This window comes from Centruroides sculpturatus, unplaced genomic scaffold (genome assembly GCF_000671375.1).
Source record: "Centruroides sculpturatus isolate CEXI.00-Female unplaced genomic scaffold, Cexi_2.0 scaffold80, whole genome shotgun sequence".
NCBI classification, from domain to species: domain Eukaryota; kingdom Metazoa; phylum Arthropoda; class Arachnida; order Scorpiones; family Buthidae; genus Centruroides; species Centruroides sculpturatus.
The window spans coordinates 643,870-661,080 of record NW_019384552.1 but is presented as its reverse complement, the minus strand read 5'-3'; the positions used below and the strand labels follow the sequence as shown (position 1 = coordinate 661,080).

Genomic DNA, 17,211 nt, shown 5'->3' with positions numbered 1-17,211 from the left:
ATATTTATATTTATTATATTTATATATTATGTTAGTGATGAAAGTATCAGCTTCCAAAGGTTTAATCAATAGAATTTCAAAAATTATAAGGATTTATAAAGTAACTGTAATTCATAATTAGGAAATATTTGATCAGCAAGAAAACGAAACACATGAAGTTATTCCAGCATCTCTGTTTAGACTGGATTTTCTCTTTCTTATTGTCTCTTATTACATCTATTTTTCATCATCATTTCATTTTGAAAGTAGACACATCAATGTTTGATTAGTGTAAAAACTTCATTAAGACAAGGTCCCATTCCATTAAATGTAATGCTGACATATTGGATGTCATACAATTCAGAGGTAAGCTTCGGTATATTTTCACTGAAAAATTTGAAATTGAACTTGAACTAATTTAATTTTAAGTAATAAATTTTTAGTTTTTGTAAATTTAAATTTAATCAATTACTAAGTTTCTAACAATTGACTGTCTTGTACAGATATATTAATACAAGGAACATCTATATTTTTGCTTCATAATTTAAAAACTCAGACTATGGTTTGTATTATTGTCATAATTCATTAGGTAGATTATAAAGGCAATTATGTAAATAATTATCTCATAAATATTGAAATTTATAAATTAAGATGTATTTGTAACTCTTTGCCTTTTATTTCAGCCCATGTTTTTATTATTTGATATATGATAGAGTATAATGACTTCTGTTAGTCCTAATTATATATTTAAAACTTTATGCCATATAACATGTGATGTATAGGAAATATGAGGCAAAGGAATTAGAGAAAAAGATTATGGAAACAATTAAAGCATTTCTTCTTAATTTTAAATATGTTCAATTTCACATTCAAACAATCCTGAATGAATGCATTTTAAGATATAAAAGTTACTTTTATATAATATACAAAATTATTCATTAATGTAAATTACTGGAAAATAATTAAGTATTATTATTTTGTCAATTATGAACTTATATTGTACTTTTTTCCTATTTGAATATTTTATTTAAAAAATTGATTCTGTATTTTCTGTGCTAACTTTAATAATTTAAAAAAAAATTACTTTTATAAATTAAAAAACTGATTTTCAAATTGTTTTAAAAAATTTCAGGAACTGGTATGGCATATGCATTTGTTGATTATGATGATCGCCGTGATGCCGAGGTAGGTATTTTATATTTAAGGTTTTTTTATTGATGATTTTTAATAATTTAAAGCAGCAATGGGGATAATTATTTTAAATTTTAAAATGAGAAATATAATTTTTATTTTAATTTTGAATTATTATTATTATTTTTCGTTTTTATACTTTTATATAATTGAAAAATAACAAAATGATTTTGACTATTCTTGCAATTTCCGAATGGGAGAATGAGGAGTCCGATCCGAACAGACCACGCTGAACCAGAGTCCTTAGTCCAGAGTGAATGATAGACCCTTAGCCAATGAAAGCCATGCCATTGTCTACTGTTCTGATTCTTGCCACACTCTGACTGTTGGTTCCGAACCTCCCAATTCCCATCTGTTCCGAATGTTCAATGAACTTATACAGACACAGAAAGCTTCTGAGATCCTATTCTCATGCCGGCCGAGACCGGAGAGACATGCTCCGACCATTCGGCCTAGCGTACGTGCTACAGTCTTGTATGTCTGTCTGCCTCTGGTAAAACAAAAACAAACTTGTTCAGCAACCCTATAATTTAAATTTGGCACAAAAACATTTGAAATGATATTATAGATTTAGGATATTAGTTATTTGGGAGGCTTTAAGTTTCCTTTAACCACCATAACTTTAACCATATGCAATATCCATTGTATTATAATAAGTTTGCAGACACATGAAAAGAATTTCATAATTTTGCATTATTATTATTTTATACATATTTATATATTTTTTTTAATTAATTAAACATTAATTTGTAATTTTCCTAATTTTATTAAATTTTTGAATTTTCTAATATATTGAAATAAAATGATATTGGAACTTGAACTTTGACATTAAAAATTGAAATAAAATTTCATTTCTGAGTAGTGGTAAACTCTTGTGTGTTTTATCAATTGATATTATGGAAATACTAAATATAATCATTATTAAAATTATTGAAAATAAATAATCTCTGAGATAGAAGTTTTAAATCATAATAAATATTAAGTAAAAAAAATTGAATTAACAAAAGGTTAACAAATAATAAAAGAATTTTATGCAAAACTTAAATACTTAAAGCATATATTTGTATTGAAATGTTGCTAAATTAACTAAACTTTTAAGTATCATTATGTATAATTTAATTAAATTTTCCTTCATTGAGTGACTGGTTTGTATTGTTATTCTATAATAAGATCATTTTTTTATAACGAGAACATGTTAAATTTATTCCAATCAGTTGTGATATGATAGATGTCTGGAAAAAGTCTGCAAAAGTTTGCATAATGTAGTTTTTGGAAAAAGAAAATTTTATAGACTAGTCAATTGAAAGGAGATGAAAAGCTGTAGATTATCTTTTATTTTTGTAATTCTACAAGACTCTGTTGTTAAATGTAGTTGATTTGACTTTCAGTATGCACTTTCAGTACAAGACTTTGATTCACATTTTTCAGACAGTACTTTATTTGATTGGTCAGCTGATCCATGTTGTTTGCCTTCCACTCTTTTTCTTAAATGGCTTCATTGAGAATTGTTAAAAAATCTCCAACTGACCAAACTTCTGACACATTTACAGGGTTGACCTCTTTCTTGACAAAGGTGATGTTTTCTTGTTGCGGTACGGTGATTCAGTATGGTTTTGGCACAGTGGGATCTTGCTCGTCTGGCCAGAAGACATGTTCTGCTTGAGAATAGTTCTTTTGAATGTAAGGAATTGAGCAACATCATTTATGTTCATTTAAATATTGCTGAGCATAGCTAGCAAAGCTTGTTTTTTGTTTAGGGCTTAACTCAATCCTTTTGGTCTCATTGCAATTCAAACTAAAACTTTGCCCTCAAATTTTATATTCTTGGAAAACTTCACATTGGCAAATGTAGACGAGATATCACTGGTACAAGTATAGAATCCACCATTATCATCGATCATTGAGTTTGAAAGGGTGAAGTAAGATTCATCATCCAAAATAAACTTTACAGAGAATTTCTGCACTTCATGTTTGCCAATGATCTTTTCTGTCTGGAATTATCTGCTTCTTTTGATATTTAATCTATTTTTTTGTTTTTGAAGATTTGTGGAGTGAACTACTAAATTTTCAGTTTTAGGACTAAATATTAAATTGGAACCTTGTTAGTGTCTTCAAAGGACCTCTTCAATTCTTTCTACTTGGCTTTCTTCAGAATTTTCACTTTCCTACCAGATACTGTTCTTCTGTGTGGTAATCCACTCTCAATAGTTTGAATAACACAATGTATAGTCCATTTTCAAATTCTTTCATTTGCAGAATGGTTTACAGTAAACTATTTCTTAATATTTTATTTAATATGTAAAAGTTGTACTCTCTTAGGACTAAAACATCATCTTTCATTGTCATTTTAAAAGAAGCAGAAAACTGAATGCAGAAAGAGATTCTATAATGTTCTACAAAATTCCGTGCAGTTCAAATTATAGCCCATGAATCATAATTGAAATTATGTGAACATGCAAACTGTAACTACACTAAAATACATGTTATATGACAAAAGATGCAGATAGGTTAAATATATTTCTGTTTGAAATAAATGATACTTCTACTTTTAGAAATCTGAAAATCAAAAATGTGTAGGAAATTATATACACACTAGCAGACCCCACCACACTTTGTTGTGGCTCAAAATGTATCTATTATAAATGTATAACCCTTCCCCCATGGGGGGAATTTTTCGAAAAATTTCTTCTTAGTGTACATTCTGTTGACGTACCCTATTAAAACGCAATCACCTGCATCTAAAATCTAAAATAGTATAAACAGAAGCAGAGTTCTTTATGGTAAGCCTTAATCCTAACCATCTCCCTTCGGTGGGGTTGAATTTCGACATGTATATTATACAAAAACACGTGTGTATTCGAATGCAGCGTTGTGTCGAAATTTCAAAGGAATCGGTAGGAACAAACGAACATTACATTTTTATTTATATAGATAGATAGAAGATGATCTGCTTTAGTTCATTTTCATAGAAAAGCATAATGCCTCACAGAAAAGCAAACTTAGGGTGTCATACTTGTAGCGCCATCTGTTGGACATAAAAGCCTTAAGCTAGATTATATCTTTTAATTTATATGAATGTTTACCGGAATAATATACATCCTATGTCCACCCTAAAGTTCCATTCTAAATATTAGTGAAAGAATTTTTGAAATCGGATGAGAAGTTTTGGAGATTACCTGCTACATCCAAACTTACATACAAACATTACCTCTTTATAATATTAGTATAGATTACAAATGTTCATGTAACTTAATAGATTTTGATTTTCATATTTCTAGATATTTTATAACTTCATTGAACGATAATTGGTTTCTCAAAATTGGATTCAGTTAAATAGAAGCCAAAATGCAATTTATGTATGCATTTTCTTAATTGATATATATCTAGGATTTAAAATGAGAAGTTATGTTTGAAAATAAAAATTCATATAATTGAAAATAATTATCAAATTTATTAGTGTTTTAACTTTTACTGTAAAATAGGTATTAAGAGATTATTCTAGTTTCAATTTTAAGATAATGTTTTGTTTTTATCAGGCCCTTTTCATTATTATATCTCTTAATAACTGAAATGTATATTAAAATTTATAAACATGCTTTTTAAAACAAAAAATTTTTAAATTTTAACTAATTTTATATGTTTTGTTGAGTTACAATAAATTAAAGACAGTACAGACTCTCACCAGGATATATCATTAAATGCAAAATGAACTGTCTTTTGCTAAAATTCACAACTGAATCACAAGACATATTTTTGTTTTCACCATGTTATCATATGCACTTTTGAAAATTAACACAATGTTATCAACAGGTTATCAAACTGAATGGAGTAAGAACACAAATTTAAATTAAGCAGATTTTTTGATTTTTACAGTTTGTGATTAAGAAAAAAATTATGATAAATGATGACAATGTAAAATAAACATATACAATACAAATGAACAAAACGAATGAGTAAAATAATTAAATAGATTCATATATAATGAGAGTACAACTATTACAATACAATTGAAGATAAATATAATAAGAAATTAAGTAAGATTTTAAAGATTTTCACTACACTTACTTATAAAACAGAACATGACAAAACTCTTCTTCGGAAATTTTTCATGAATATTAATTGCCGAAATTCTAATTTTGTAATATCTGATAGTTATATATTNTTGTATCGTTAAAAATTAGAAAATTAAGCCTCGTTTAAATACTGGCTCCCTTTCATGGTCGAATGAGTGTTGCCAGCTAAAACACGTAAAAATAATATTAAAGTAGCCAAGACAGCCAAATATTGTAGCGCCACATCACTAGCAGACATTTGAAATTTGCCAACTAGGACGGTCGGATAATCAAGGCTCTACTGTAATATGTTAGCTTATAGGTAATGATGGTAGCAGGAAAACAAACTGAATGAATTATTATTAATTAATAATTATAATTGAGAAATAATCAAGATTACATTTTCTAATTTTTTAACTTGTCCCTTTAATAACAGGATTAAGATCCAGAATTTTTAATTTATCAGTTTAGGTGAATCAAACAATTTTTATAAGTGAATTTTTCTACATTTTTGTAATACTGTATCTTATTTTTTAAACTGATTACTTTCTAATTAGTATTAATAGTGACAAACTAATCAGTTTACATTAATATTTTGTTTATAAATAATTGTTTAACATAATCATAAAGAACTGCATTTGTTCAAAATTTTTATTTTTCAATTATTAGCTTTAAATTAATAATGTGGTAAATATCAATTTAGATGTATCTATTTTCTGCTGATTCACATCAATAGAATTATGTTCTTTTCAGTACTGGAATGAATTAATAAGCACATTTAACTAAACCTTTAATTTCCAATATTTTTTAATGTAAAAAAATTTTCTGATGAACATTTTCAACCTTAACCAGGTCGTCCTTAATGATTTGACCTTAACCATTGACGACCTGGTGAAGGTCAGGTCGTCAATGGTTAAGGTTGAATGGTTAAGGACGACCTGGTTAAGGTCGAATCAGGTCAGGTTGTCAATGATATTCCAAAATTGGAATGCGCACAAGAAAAATTTTTTCAATATATTTTTTAAATAATTGAACAAAAACAACATAAAACAACAACAAATTAATCAGTGGTTAAAATATACTGTATTGAAAAAATTTTTGTTCTTCACATACCAATTTTGGAATATCATTGAAGACCTGAGGCAGACCTTGGTTAAGGTTGAAAAGTTCATCAGAAAATTTTTTACATTAAAAATTTATATTACTGGAAGTTAAAGGTTTAGTTAAATGTGTTTATTGATTTACATCAGTGGTGTAAAACTGGCAGCCCGCAGGCCACATGTTGCTCCTGATGTGATTTTTCATGCCCCATGGCCACGATGCTCTGAAATAAACAAAACTGCTTACAGATAATGATTAGCTAATAAACATCTATCTGTCATAATGAAGATTGTTCTGTATTTGAATCCATAAAACTAAGATGAGGATGATAGTGCTGGCAAGGTTCCAATGAAAACAATTTTAGTATTTAAATATGTACATTAAATAAAATAAATGTTTAAATAAAAGCAATACTATAGCAATTATATAATATTAAATTGAATTCACTGAACTACATAATGTGTTTTAATTGCCCTATTTATATTCCTGCATTCTCACTTCATTTTAAGAAAATTTGTAAATGTGATGTGGCCTGCATGAGTCTAATTTTTAATTTGTAATTTAATTTTTGTAAATGTACTGCATGAGTCTAACCAGTTGCATTAATGGCTTGTTTAAATCAGTTTGACACATCTGATTTACAACATTGAAAATTTACCTTTAGTTTTTCATATTATGTATTATACATTGTTTGAAAGATTAATATGGCTCTGACAAATCTTACGGAGAGAGTGATCTTGAGCACATACATTGTTTAACTCAGTCACTTAGTAACAAATTGAAATTAGTGTAAAATAATAATGCATTTTATTTTATGAGAATCCTCATGATTAATCCTTTCATAGTGTTAAGATTATTGCTTGATGTGGTGTACAACTTTTGGAATGATTGGTCCTTATTTATTTGAAAACAGAAAAGGTGAGGCTGTGACAGTAAGTTCAGCTGACAACATTAAAATGCTTCACAACTTTCTTGAATTATAGTTGCACTAATGTAATCCTGAATACCAGAATCTGATTTCAACAGGATGGCATCGGCTCACATTAGGAACAATTCAAGGATCTATTAACAACTTTTTGTGATAATTTCTTTTCTTGTTTAAGTAAAAGATTGGCCTGACATTCAACCCTCAAATTCAAATAAATTCACTTAATTTTAAGTATTAAAATACATTTAAATATAAGTTAATAATACAAATATAACAATGATGATAATTTTTTCTTAAATATTTGTGTATTGAATGTTAAATAAGCATTTTTTTCTATAACAAACAGTATATTCTTTTTTGAATAAAAAGAAAGAATGAATATTTGAGTTAAAAATTTGTATCTGCACTTAATAATAATTTATGATTTTTCTAATAGAAGTGAACAGTCTAAAAAATGATAATTTTACACTCAAATATTTATATTTATTATATTTATATATTATGTTAGTGATGAAAGTATCAGCTTCCAAAGGTTTAATCAATAGAATTTCAAAAATTATAAGGATTTATAAAGTAACTGTAATTCATAATTAGGAAATATTTGATCAGCAAGAAAACGAAACACATGAAGTTATTCCAGCATCTCTGTTTAGACTGGATTTTCTCTTTCTTATTGTCTCTTATTACATCTATTTTTCATCATCATTTCATTTTGAAAGTAGACACATCAATGTTTGATTAGTGTAAAAACTTCATTAAGACAAGGTCCCATTCCATTAAATGTAATGCTGACATATTGGATGTCATACAATTCAGAGGTAAGCTTCGGTATATTTTCACTGAAAAATTTGAAATTGAACTTGAACTAATTTAATTTTAAGTAATAAATTTTTAGTTTTTGTAAATTTAAATTTAATCAATTACTAAGTTTCTAACAATTGACTGTCTTGTACAGATATATTAATACAAGGAACATCTATATTTTTGCTTCATAATTTAAAAACTCAGACTATGGTTTGTATTATTGTCATAATTCATTAGGTAGATTATAAAGGCAATTATGTAAATAATTATCTCATAAATATTGAAATTTATAAATTAAGATGTATTTGTAACTCTTTGCCTTTTATTTCAGCCCATGTTTTTATTATTTGATATATGATAGAGTATAATGACTTCTGTTAGTCCTAATTATATATTTAAAACTTTATGCCATATAACATGTGATGTATAGGAAATATGAGGCAAAGGAATTAGAGAAAAAGATTATGGAAACAATTAAAGCATTTCTTCTTAATTTTAAATATGTTCAATTTCACATTCAAACAATCCTGAATGAATGCATTTTAAGATATAAAAGTTACTTTTATATAATATACAAAATTATTCATTAATGTAAATTACTGGAAAATAATTAAGTATTATTATTTTGTCAATAATGAACTTATATTGTACTTTTTTCCTATTTGAATATTTTATTTAAAAAATTGATTCTGTATTTTCTGTGCTAACTTTAATAATTTAAAAAAAAATTACTTTTATAAATTAAAAAACTGATTTTCAAATTGTTTTAAAAAATTTCAGGAACTGGTATGGCATATGCATTTGTTGATTATGATGATCGCCGTGATGCCGAGGTAGGTATTTTATATTTAAGGTTTTTTTATTGATGATTTTTAATAATTTAAAGCAGCAATGGGGATAATTATTTTAAATTTTAAAATGAGAAATATAATTTTTATTTTAATTTTGAATTATTATTATTATTTTTCGTTTTTATACTTTTATATAATTGAAAAATAACAAAATGATTTTGACTATTCTTGCAATTTCCGAATGGGAGAATGAGGAGTCCGATCCGAACAGACCACGCTGAACCAGAGTCCTTAGTCCAGAGTGAATGATAGACCCTTAGCCAATGAAAGCCATGCCATTGTCTACTGTTCTGATTCTTGCCACACTCTGACTGTTGGTTCCGAACCTCCCAATTCCCATCTGTTCCGAATGTTCAATGAACTTATACAGACACAGAAAGCTTCTGAGATCCTATTCTCATGCCGGCCGAGACCGGAGAGACATGCTCCGACCATTCGGCCTAGCGTACGTGCTACAGTCTTGTATGTCTGTCTGCCTCTGGTAAAACAAAAACAAACTTGTTCAGCAACCCTATAATTTAAATTTGGCACAAAAACATTTGAAATGATATTATAGATTTAGGATATTAGTTATTTGGGAGGCTTTAAGTTTCCTTTAACCACCATAACTTTAACCATATGCAATATCCATTGTATTATAATAAGTTTGCAGACACATGAAAAGAATTTCATAATTTTGCATTATTATTATTTTATACATATTTATATATTTTTTTTAATTAATTAAACATTAATTTGTAATTTTCCTAATTTTATTAAATTTTTGAATTTTCTAATATATTGAAATAAAATGATATTGGAACTTGAACTTTGACATTAAAAATTGAAATAAAATTTCATTTCTGAGTAGTGGTAAACTCTTGTGTGTTTTATCAATTGATATTATGGAAATACTAAATATAATCATTATTAAAATTATTGAAAATAAATAATCTCTGAGATAGAAGTTTTAAATCATAATAAATATTAAGTAAAAAAAATTGAATTAACAAAAGGTTAACAAATAATAAAAGAATTTTATGCAAAACTTAAATACTTAAAGCATATATTTGTATTGAAATGTTGCTAAATTAACTAAACTTTTAAGTATCATTATGTATAATTTAATTAAATTTTCCTTCATTGAGTGACTGGTTTGTATTGTTATTCTATAATAAGATCATTTTTTTATAACGAGAACATGTTAAATTTATTCCAATCAGTTGTGATATGATAGATGTCTGGAAAAAGTCTGCAAAAGTTTGCATAATGTAGTTTTTGGAAAAAGAAAATTTTATAGACTAGTCAATTGAAAGGAGATGAAAAGCTGTAGATTATCTTTTATTTTTGTAATTCTACAAGACTCTGTTGTTAAATGTAGTTGATTTGACTTTCAGTATGCACTTTCAGTACAAGACTTTGATTCACATTTTTCAGACAGTACTTTATTTGATTGGTCAGCTGATCCATGTTGTTTGCCTTCCACTCTTTTTCTTAAATGGCTTCATTGAGAATTGTTAAAAAATCTCCAACTGACCAAACTTCTGACACATTTACAGGGTTGACCTCTTTCTTGACAAAGGTGATGTTTTCTTGTTGCGGTACGGTGATTCAGTATGGTTTTGGCACAGTGGGATCTTGCTCGTCTGGCCAGAAGACATGTTCTGCTTGAGAATAGTTCTTTTGAATGTAAGGAATTGAGCAACATCATTTATGTTCATTTAAATATTGCTGAGCATAGCTAGCAAAGCTTGTTTTTTGTTTAGGGCTTAACTCAATCCTTTTGGTCTCATTGCAATTCAAACTAAAACTTTGCCCTCAAATTTTATATTCTTGGAAAACTTCACATTGGCAAATGTAGACGAGATATCACTGGTACAAGTATAGAATCCACCATTATCATCGATCATTGAGTTTGAAAGGGTGAAGTAAGATTCATCATCCAAAATAAACTTTACAGAGAATTTCTGCACTTCATGTTTGCCAATGATCTTTTCTGTCTGGAATTATCTGCTTCTTTTGATATTTAATCTATTTTTTTGTTTTTGAAGATTTGTGGAGTGAACTACTAAATTTTCAGTTTTAGGACTAAATATTAAATTGGAACCTTGTTAGTGTCTTCAAAGGACCTCTTCAATTCTTTCTACTTGGCTTTCTTCAGAATTTTCACTTTCCTACCAGATACTGTTCTTCTGTGTGGTAATCCACTCTCAATAGTTTGAATAACACAATGTATAGTCCATTTTCAAATTCTTTCATTTGCAGAATGGTTTACAGTAAACTATTTCTTAATATTTTATTTAATATGTAAAAGTTGTACTCTCTTAGGACTAAAACATCATCTTTCATTGTCATTTTAAAAGAAGCAGAAAACTGAATGCAGAAAGAGATTCTATAATGTTCTACAAAATTCCGTGCAGTTCAAATTATAGCCCATGAATCATAATTGAAATTATGTGAACATGCAAACTGTAACTACACTAAAATACATGTTATATGACAAAAGATGCAGATAGGTTAAACATATTTCTGTTTGAAATAAATGATACTTCTACTTTTAGAAATCTGAAAATCAAAAATGTGTAGGAAATTATATACACACTAGCAGACCCCACCACACTTTGTTGTGGCTCAAAATGTATCTATTATAAATGTATAACCCTTCCCCCATGGGGGGAATTTTTCGAAAAATTTCTTCTTAGTGTACATTCTGTTGACGTACCCTATTAAAACGCAATCACCTGCATCTAAAATCTAAAATAGTATAAACAGAAGCAGAGTTCTTTATGGTAAGCCTTAATCCTAACCATCTCCCTTCGGTGGGGTTGAATTTCGACATGTATATTATACAAAAACACGTGTGTATTCGAATGCAGCGTTGTGTCGAAATTTCAAAGGAATCGGTAGGAACAAACGAACATTACATTTTTATTTATATAGATAGATAGAAGATGATCTGCTTTAGTTCATTTTCATAGAAAAGCATAATGCCTCACAGAAAAGCAAACTTAGGGTGTCATACTTGTAGCGCCATCTGTTGGACATAAAAGCCTTAAGCTAGATTATATCTTTTAATTTATATGAATGTTTACCGGAATAATATACATCCTATGTCCACCCTAAAGTTCCATTCTAAATATTAGTGAAAGAATTTTTGAAATCGGATGAGAAGTTTTGGAGATTACCTGCTACATCCAAACTTACATACAAACATTACCTCTTTATAATATTAGTATAGATTACAAATGTTCATGTAACTTAATAGATTTTGATTTTCATATTTCTAGATATTTTATAACTTCATTGAACGATAATTGGTTTCTCAAAATTGGATTCAGTTAAATAGAAGCCAAAATGCAATTTATGTATGCATTTTCTTAATTGATATATATCTAGGATTTAAAATGAGAAGTTATGTTTGAAAATAAAAATTCATATAATTGAAAATAATTATCAAATTTATTAGTGTTTTAACTTTTACTGTAAAATAGGTATTAAGAGATTATTCTAGTTTCAATTTTAAGATAATGTTTTGTTTTTATCAGGCCCTTTTCATTATTATATCTCTTAATAACTGAAATGTATATTAAAATTTATAAACATGCTTTTTAAAACAAAAAATTTTTAAATTTTAACTAATTTTATATGTTTTGTTGAGTTACAATAAATTAAAGACAGTACAGACTCTCACCAGGATATATCATTAAATGCAAAATGAACTGTCTTTTGCTAAAATTCACAACTGAATCACAAGACATATTTTTGTTTTCACCATGTTATCATATGCACTTTTGAAAATTAACACAATGTTATCAACAGGTTATCAAACTGAATGGAGTAAGAACACAAATTTAAATTAAGCAGATTTTTTGATTTTTACAGTTTGTGATTAAGAAAAAAATTATGATAAATGATGACAATGTAAAATAAACATATACAATACAAATGAACAAAACGAATGAGTAAAATAATTAAATAGATTCATATATAATGAGAGTACAACTATTACAATACAATTGAAGATAAATATAATAAGAAATTAAGTAAGATTTTAAAGATTTTCACTACACTTACTTATAAAACAGAACATGACAAAACTCTTCTTCGGAAATTTTTCATGAATATTAATTGCCGAAATTCTAATTTTGTAATATCTGATAGTTATATATTAAATGATTTATTATTACTACTATTGTTTCAATTATATCTATGTAATATTTATGTTTCCATTTTTATCAAAAATATAGATAAAGAATCATTAGAAAACTTGTGTACAGGTAACCCCTGTATAACATGGCACTTCTATAGCATGGATTCACTCTAACACAGTTCGAGAATTGGGTAAAACCCTCGTACAACATGAAATGTAATGAAAACTGTTAAAAGCAAACTTGATTTAACTTGAAATTAGGGAAATCCTCGTACAACAGTTCAATAAATGTGATAAAGCTTTTAAGTGCGAAAGATACCTCATTTTTTTCATTTGAGCGCATATGTACTATCAGATTTTCCTGCATAATTTTCGTGAACTATTAGTACTTAAGTATGTAAATTTTCTTTACCCACCTTTTGTCGATACATGTGGGCCTTCTTGAATATTTCAGTGTTGCCAGATGTTTTTCCCTCTGTTAATAATGCTTATTGATGATGAAGAAAACATTGTTTAATTTATATTAATATGTATCACTTCTTAAGAAAATTTTAATAAAGATATTTATCTTAATTATGAAAATATGATAGCATGTTTTTAATTTTTGGAACCTAACCCCTCTTTTCGTACTAGTTCTTTGTTTCGTATAACACGGAATCGCATAACATGGCAATTTTTTGGAACATAACTCCCATGTCATACGAGGGTTACCTGTACTTTAATTTATATTACAATAAACAATTGGGAATAGGAAATTTTAAAAATTGATAGAGAAATCTGTCATGTTATGTTGTAATGTCTATGATAGTAGCTGTGAAGGAAGACATTTCACCATTGGTAAGATATAAGAAGTTTTCGTTGTCCAAAATTTGGAAATAAATAATGAAAGAAGTGATAACCTTTAAGATCAAGATTAAACGATGCAAGTCAGCAGTTTTCATTTTGAATATCTTAGAAGTTTTAATTTGTTTATGGAAGTTATATTCATAATAATTATTGTTATATATATTATATATCACAATAATTATATATATATATATATATAACACCAATAACAATATATATCACAGAGTAAATGTTAAATTCACGACTCACCTGTGAATACACAGTGCTTATATATATAAACACTGTATATTGACAGGTGAGTCATAAATGAATTTAATATTTACTCTATGTGATGATAAACATTTTTTAATAGTAGCCAAGCAATCTAAGGACAAAGCTATTGATACATTCTTTAATAAGGGATATGATTTGTGGTTTGTATGCAATTTCAACAAATATTGACCAACTCAATATATTTTAAAATAAATTGGTGCAGTTTTTGCTGATAGATAGTTAGACACTCTGAAAATCTATTATTATTATATTGGATTTAGTGGGTTATACTCAGTTCACATCGATGGCTGTGTACTATGCCGGATCAGAGTCAAGGCATAGCAAACAAAAACAAAAATTAGTGTCAGTGTCTGTATTTAGGAATTTCCTAACAATATGGCATGTATTCGACATAGTGGCCTTCTGTAGTGTGATGTATGTATTTCTACTCGGTATGTTTCCAGGCTTTTGTGTAGTGTGTGTGGTATCACACCTGTATAGGAGAGAACGACAGGTACAATAAGCACCCTATCCATCCTCCACAGATGCCTTATTTCCTGGGCGTGTTCTGTGTACTTGCTAATTTTTTCAGTGCAGGTGTTTTGTACATTGTGAGTGTTTGGAATGGCTATGTCTATAATGTATATGATTTTATTGTGTTTGTCAATGAGTGTGATGTCTGGTCTGTTGTGGTAAATTGTTTTATCTGTGATTATGGTTCTGTTGTAGTACATTTTGTGCGTGTTGTTTTCCGATACTGTCTGTGGAATATACTTGTAGTATGGTTCATGGATGTCTACCAATTTGTGTTTCTTTGCAAGCTCTTGGTGTATTATATTTGCTACTTAATTATGTCTATGTAAGTAATTTGTCTGTGCCAAGAACTTGCAACTAGAAGTGATGTGTTGTATAGTTTCTGTCATGATGTGACATTTTCTGCGTGTGTCATTTGTGAGTGTTGTATCTTTGAGTATGTGTTTTCTGTAGTTTTTAGTATTTATGACCTGATCCTGTATGGCAATCATGAATCATCATCATTATTATTATTATTATAGTGGAAACTTGTATAACAAGTATTTTGCATAACAAGCAAAACAAATTGTAAAAAATATACTCGCTTAACGAGTGATGTTTTCCATAACGAGTGATGAGAATAGGGGAAGACCCGGATTGTGCACATGCTCCATCAGTCTGTATTTAGCACTCGTTCCGCTAGCATCTTAGTGTTGTTTATGAACAAACATGATTAAACATTTTTCCAAACTTGTGTTCACACATCTTATGTATGAACATCAACAACCTTTGCCTATTACATAATAAACACGCCAAACAATATGCCAAATTCTTGGGCTATGTAAAGGCTATAATTAAATATTAGAAATTAATTTGACTAGAGGTAGGCAGTTATGCTGCCATCTCATATTAAATTTAATGACCAATTCCAAATTAATTTCCATAAATGTCTAAATTAAAAATTAATTATTTATAATTATTCAATTTTCAGTAATATGAAATGGCAGCATAACTGCCTACTACTAGTCAAATTAATTTCTAATATTTAATTATAGCCTTTACATATCCCAAGAATTTGGCATATTGTTTGGTGTGTCTATCAGAGATATTATCTGTGATATTTTTTTTTTTCTGCAAATTGAATTTGCATTCCAGGTTGGTTCATTTTGTAATAGAAGAAAAGATGATATTGATTCACACACCTAAACAATGTATATTGTATACTTTTCTTTGAATAAATGTTATATGTAAAATATTTGAGAATTTTTTCAGCATGGAATTAATTATCGTATTTTACATTAATTTATATAGGAAAAACTTTCGCTTAACGAGCATTACAAATAGGATTCTAAAACAAATTATGCTCATTAAACAAGGTTTCACTGTATTATTAGTTATCAAACTGCCACATTTTCAAGGTTACAAATGACATTTCACCAACAATTATCAAAAATAAAGCTTGACAATTAGTTTTGTATTTGTCAGTATTCTAAAGATGAGTGAACAAATGTGCATTATCAACACATTATGGTTTTTTTATTTTACAAAAGGCAAAAATTGTGGTCAAACCTGCCAAAAAATATGAGAGGGGTATGGTAAGGATGCCGTGAAAGAATGTGTGCCAGAAGTAGTTTGCAAGATTTCGTTCTGGTGATTTTTCCGTTCAAGATGCATTATGATCAGGTTGATCAGTTGAGATTGACAGCCATCAAATAAAAGAATGAATTAATTAACACACTAAAATTTTTTTTTAGTGTGTTAATATTTATACCGATCCCATTGGTTTTTAATAATTGAATGAATTAATTGATAGTAATCCATGCTATACAACATGAAAGATTGCATATATTCTTCAGATATTGAAATCAAGCATGAAAAATCATCTGTGTCAGTTTGGTTACATCAGGAAGTTTGATGTTTGGGTTCCACACTACTTAGTGAAGCCAGTCATATTGCTCACATTTCCATTTTCGATTCACTCAAAACACACAAGGAAAGTGACTTATTTGTGACATGAAAGGCGACAGGGAATGAAAAATGGATTGTTTACATCAGCATCAAGTGCAAAAGATCATTGTGAACTGCCACAAATCACTTCAAAAGCTGGACTTCATTAAAAGTTATGTTCTCGATTTGGTGGGATTGGAAGGGTGTTTTGTTCTATGAGCTGCTTCTGATAAACAAAACAAATTCCAACATAAACTTTGACCAGCTGGACAAACTAAACACAGTCAGGAGAAGCATTTGGAATTGGTGAATTGCAAGGACATCATCTTCCAGCATGATAATGGCCACATGTATCTTGAAAACCCAGCAAAAATTGTTGGACCTTAGCTGGGATATCATTCTGCATCTTCCATATTCACCCAACCTTCTCTTCTGATTACCAGTTGTTTCACTTTCTTCAAAGTTCTGTAAACAAGCAGAAAAAGGCATTTGGAACAGTTTTTTAATGAGGTATTATTGAAGCTCCTCAAAAGATGGCAAAAGGTATTTGATAAAAGTCATTATATTATTGAATAAAATTTTTATTTTCTATGAAGAAATAATCTTTTATATTCACCT

At 28.2% G+C, this 17,211-nt stretch overlaps 1 protein-coding gene across 6 annotated transcripts in view; it reads left to right on the top strand.

Moving 5' to 3' along the window:
* The window catches only part of LOC111623701 (serine/arginine-rich splicing factor 6-like), a 76,729-nt gene that overhangs the window by 19,467 nt on the left and 40,051 nt on the right, over positions 1–17,211 (top strand). For 3 of the 6 annotated variants that reach the window (XM_023366375.1, XM_023366372.1, XM_023366377.1), the window contains one exon: positions 1,112–1,164. In XM_023366375.1, the coding sequence (XP_023222143.1) occupies positions 1,112–1,164 (53 nt within the window). Of the gene's footprint in view, positions 1–1,111; positions 1,165–8,300; positions 8,889–8,957; positions 9,388–17,211 lie in introns of those variants that run through there. The other 3 variants (XM_023366374.1, XM_023366376.1, XM_023366373.1) reach the window with 3 other exon arrangements.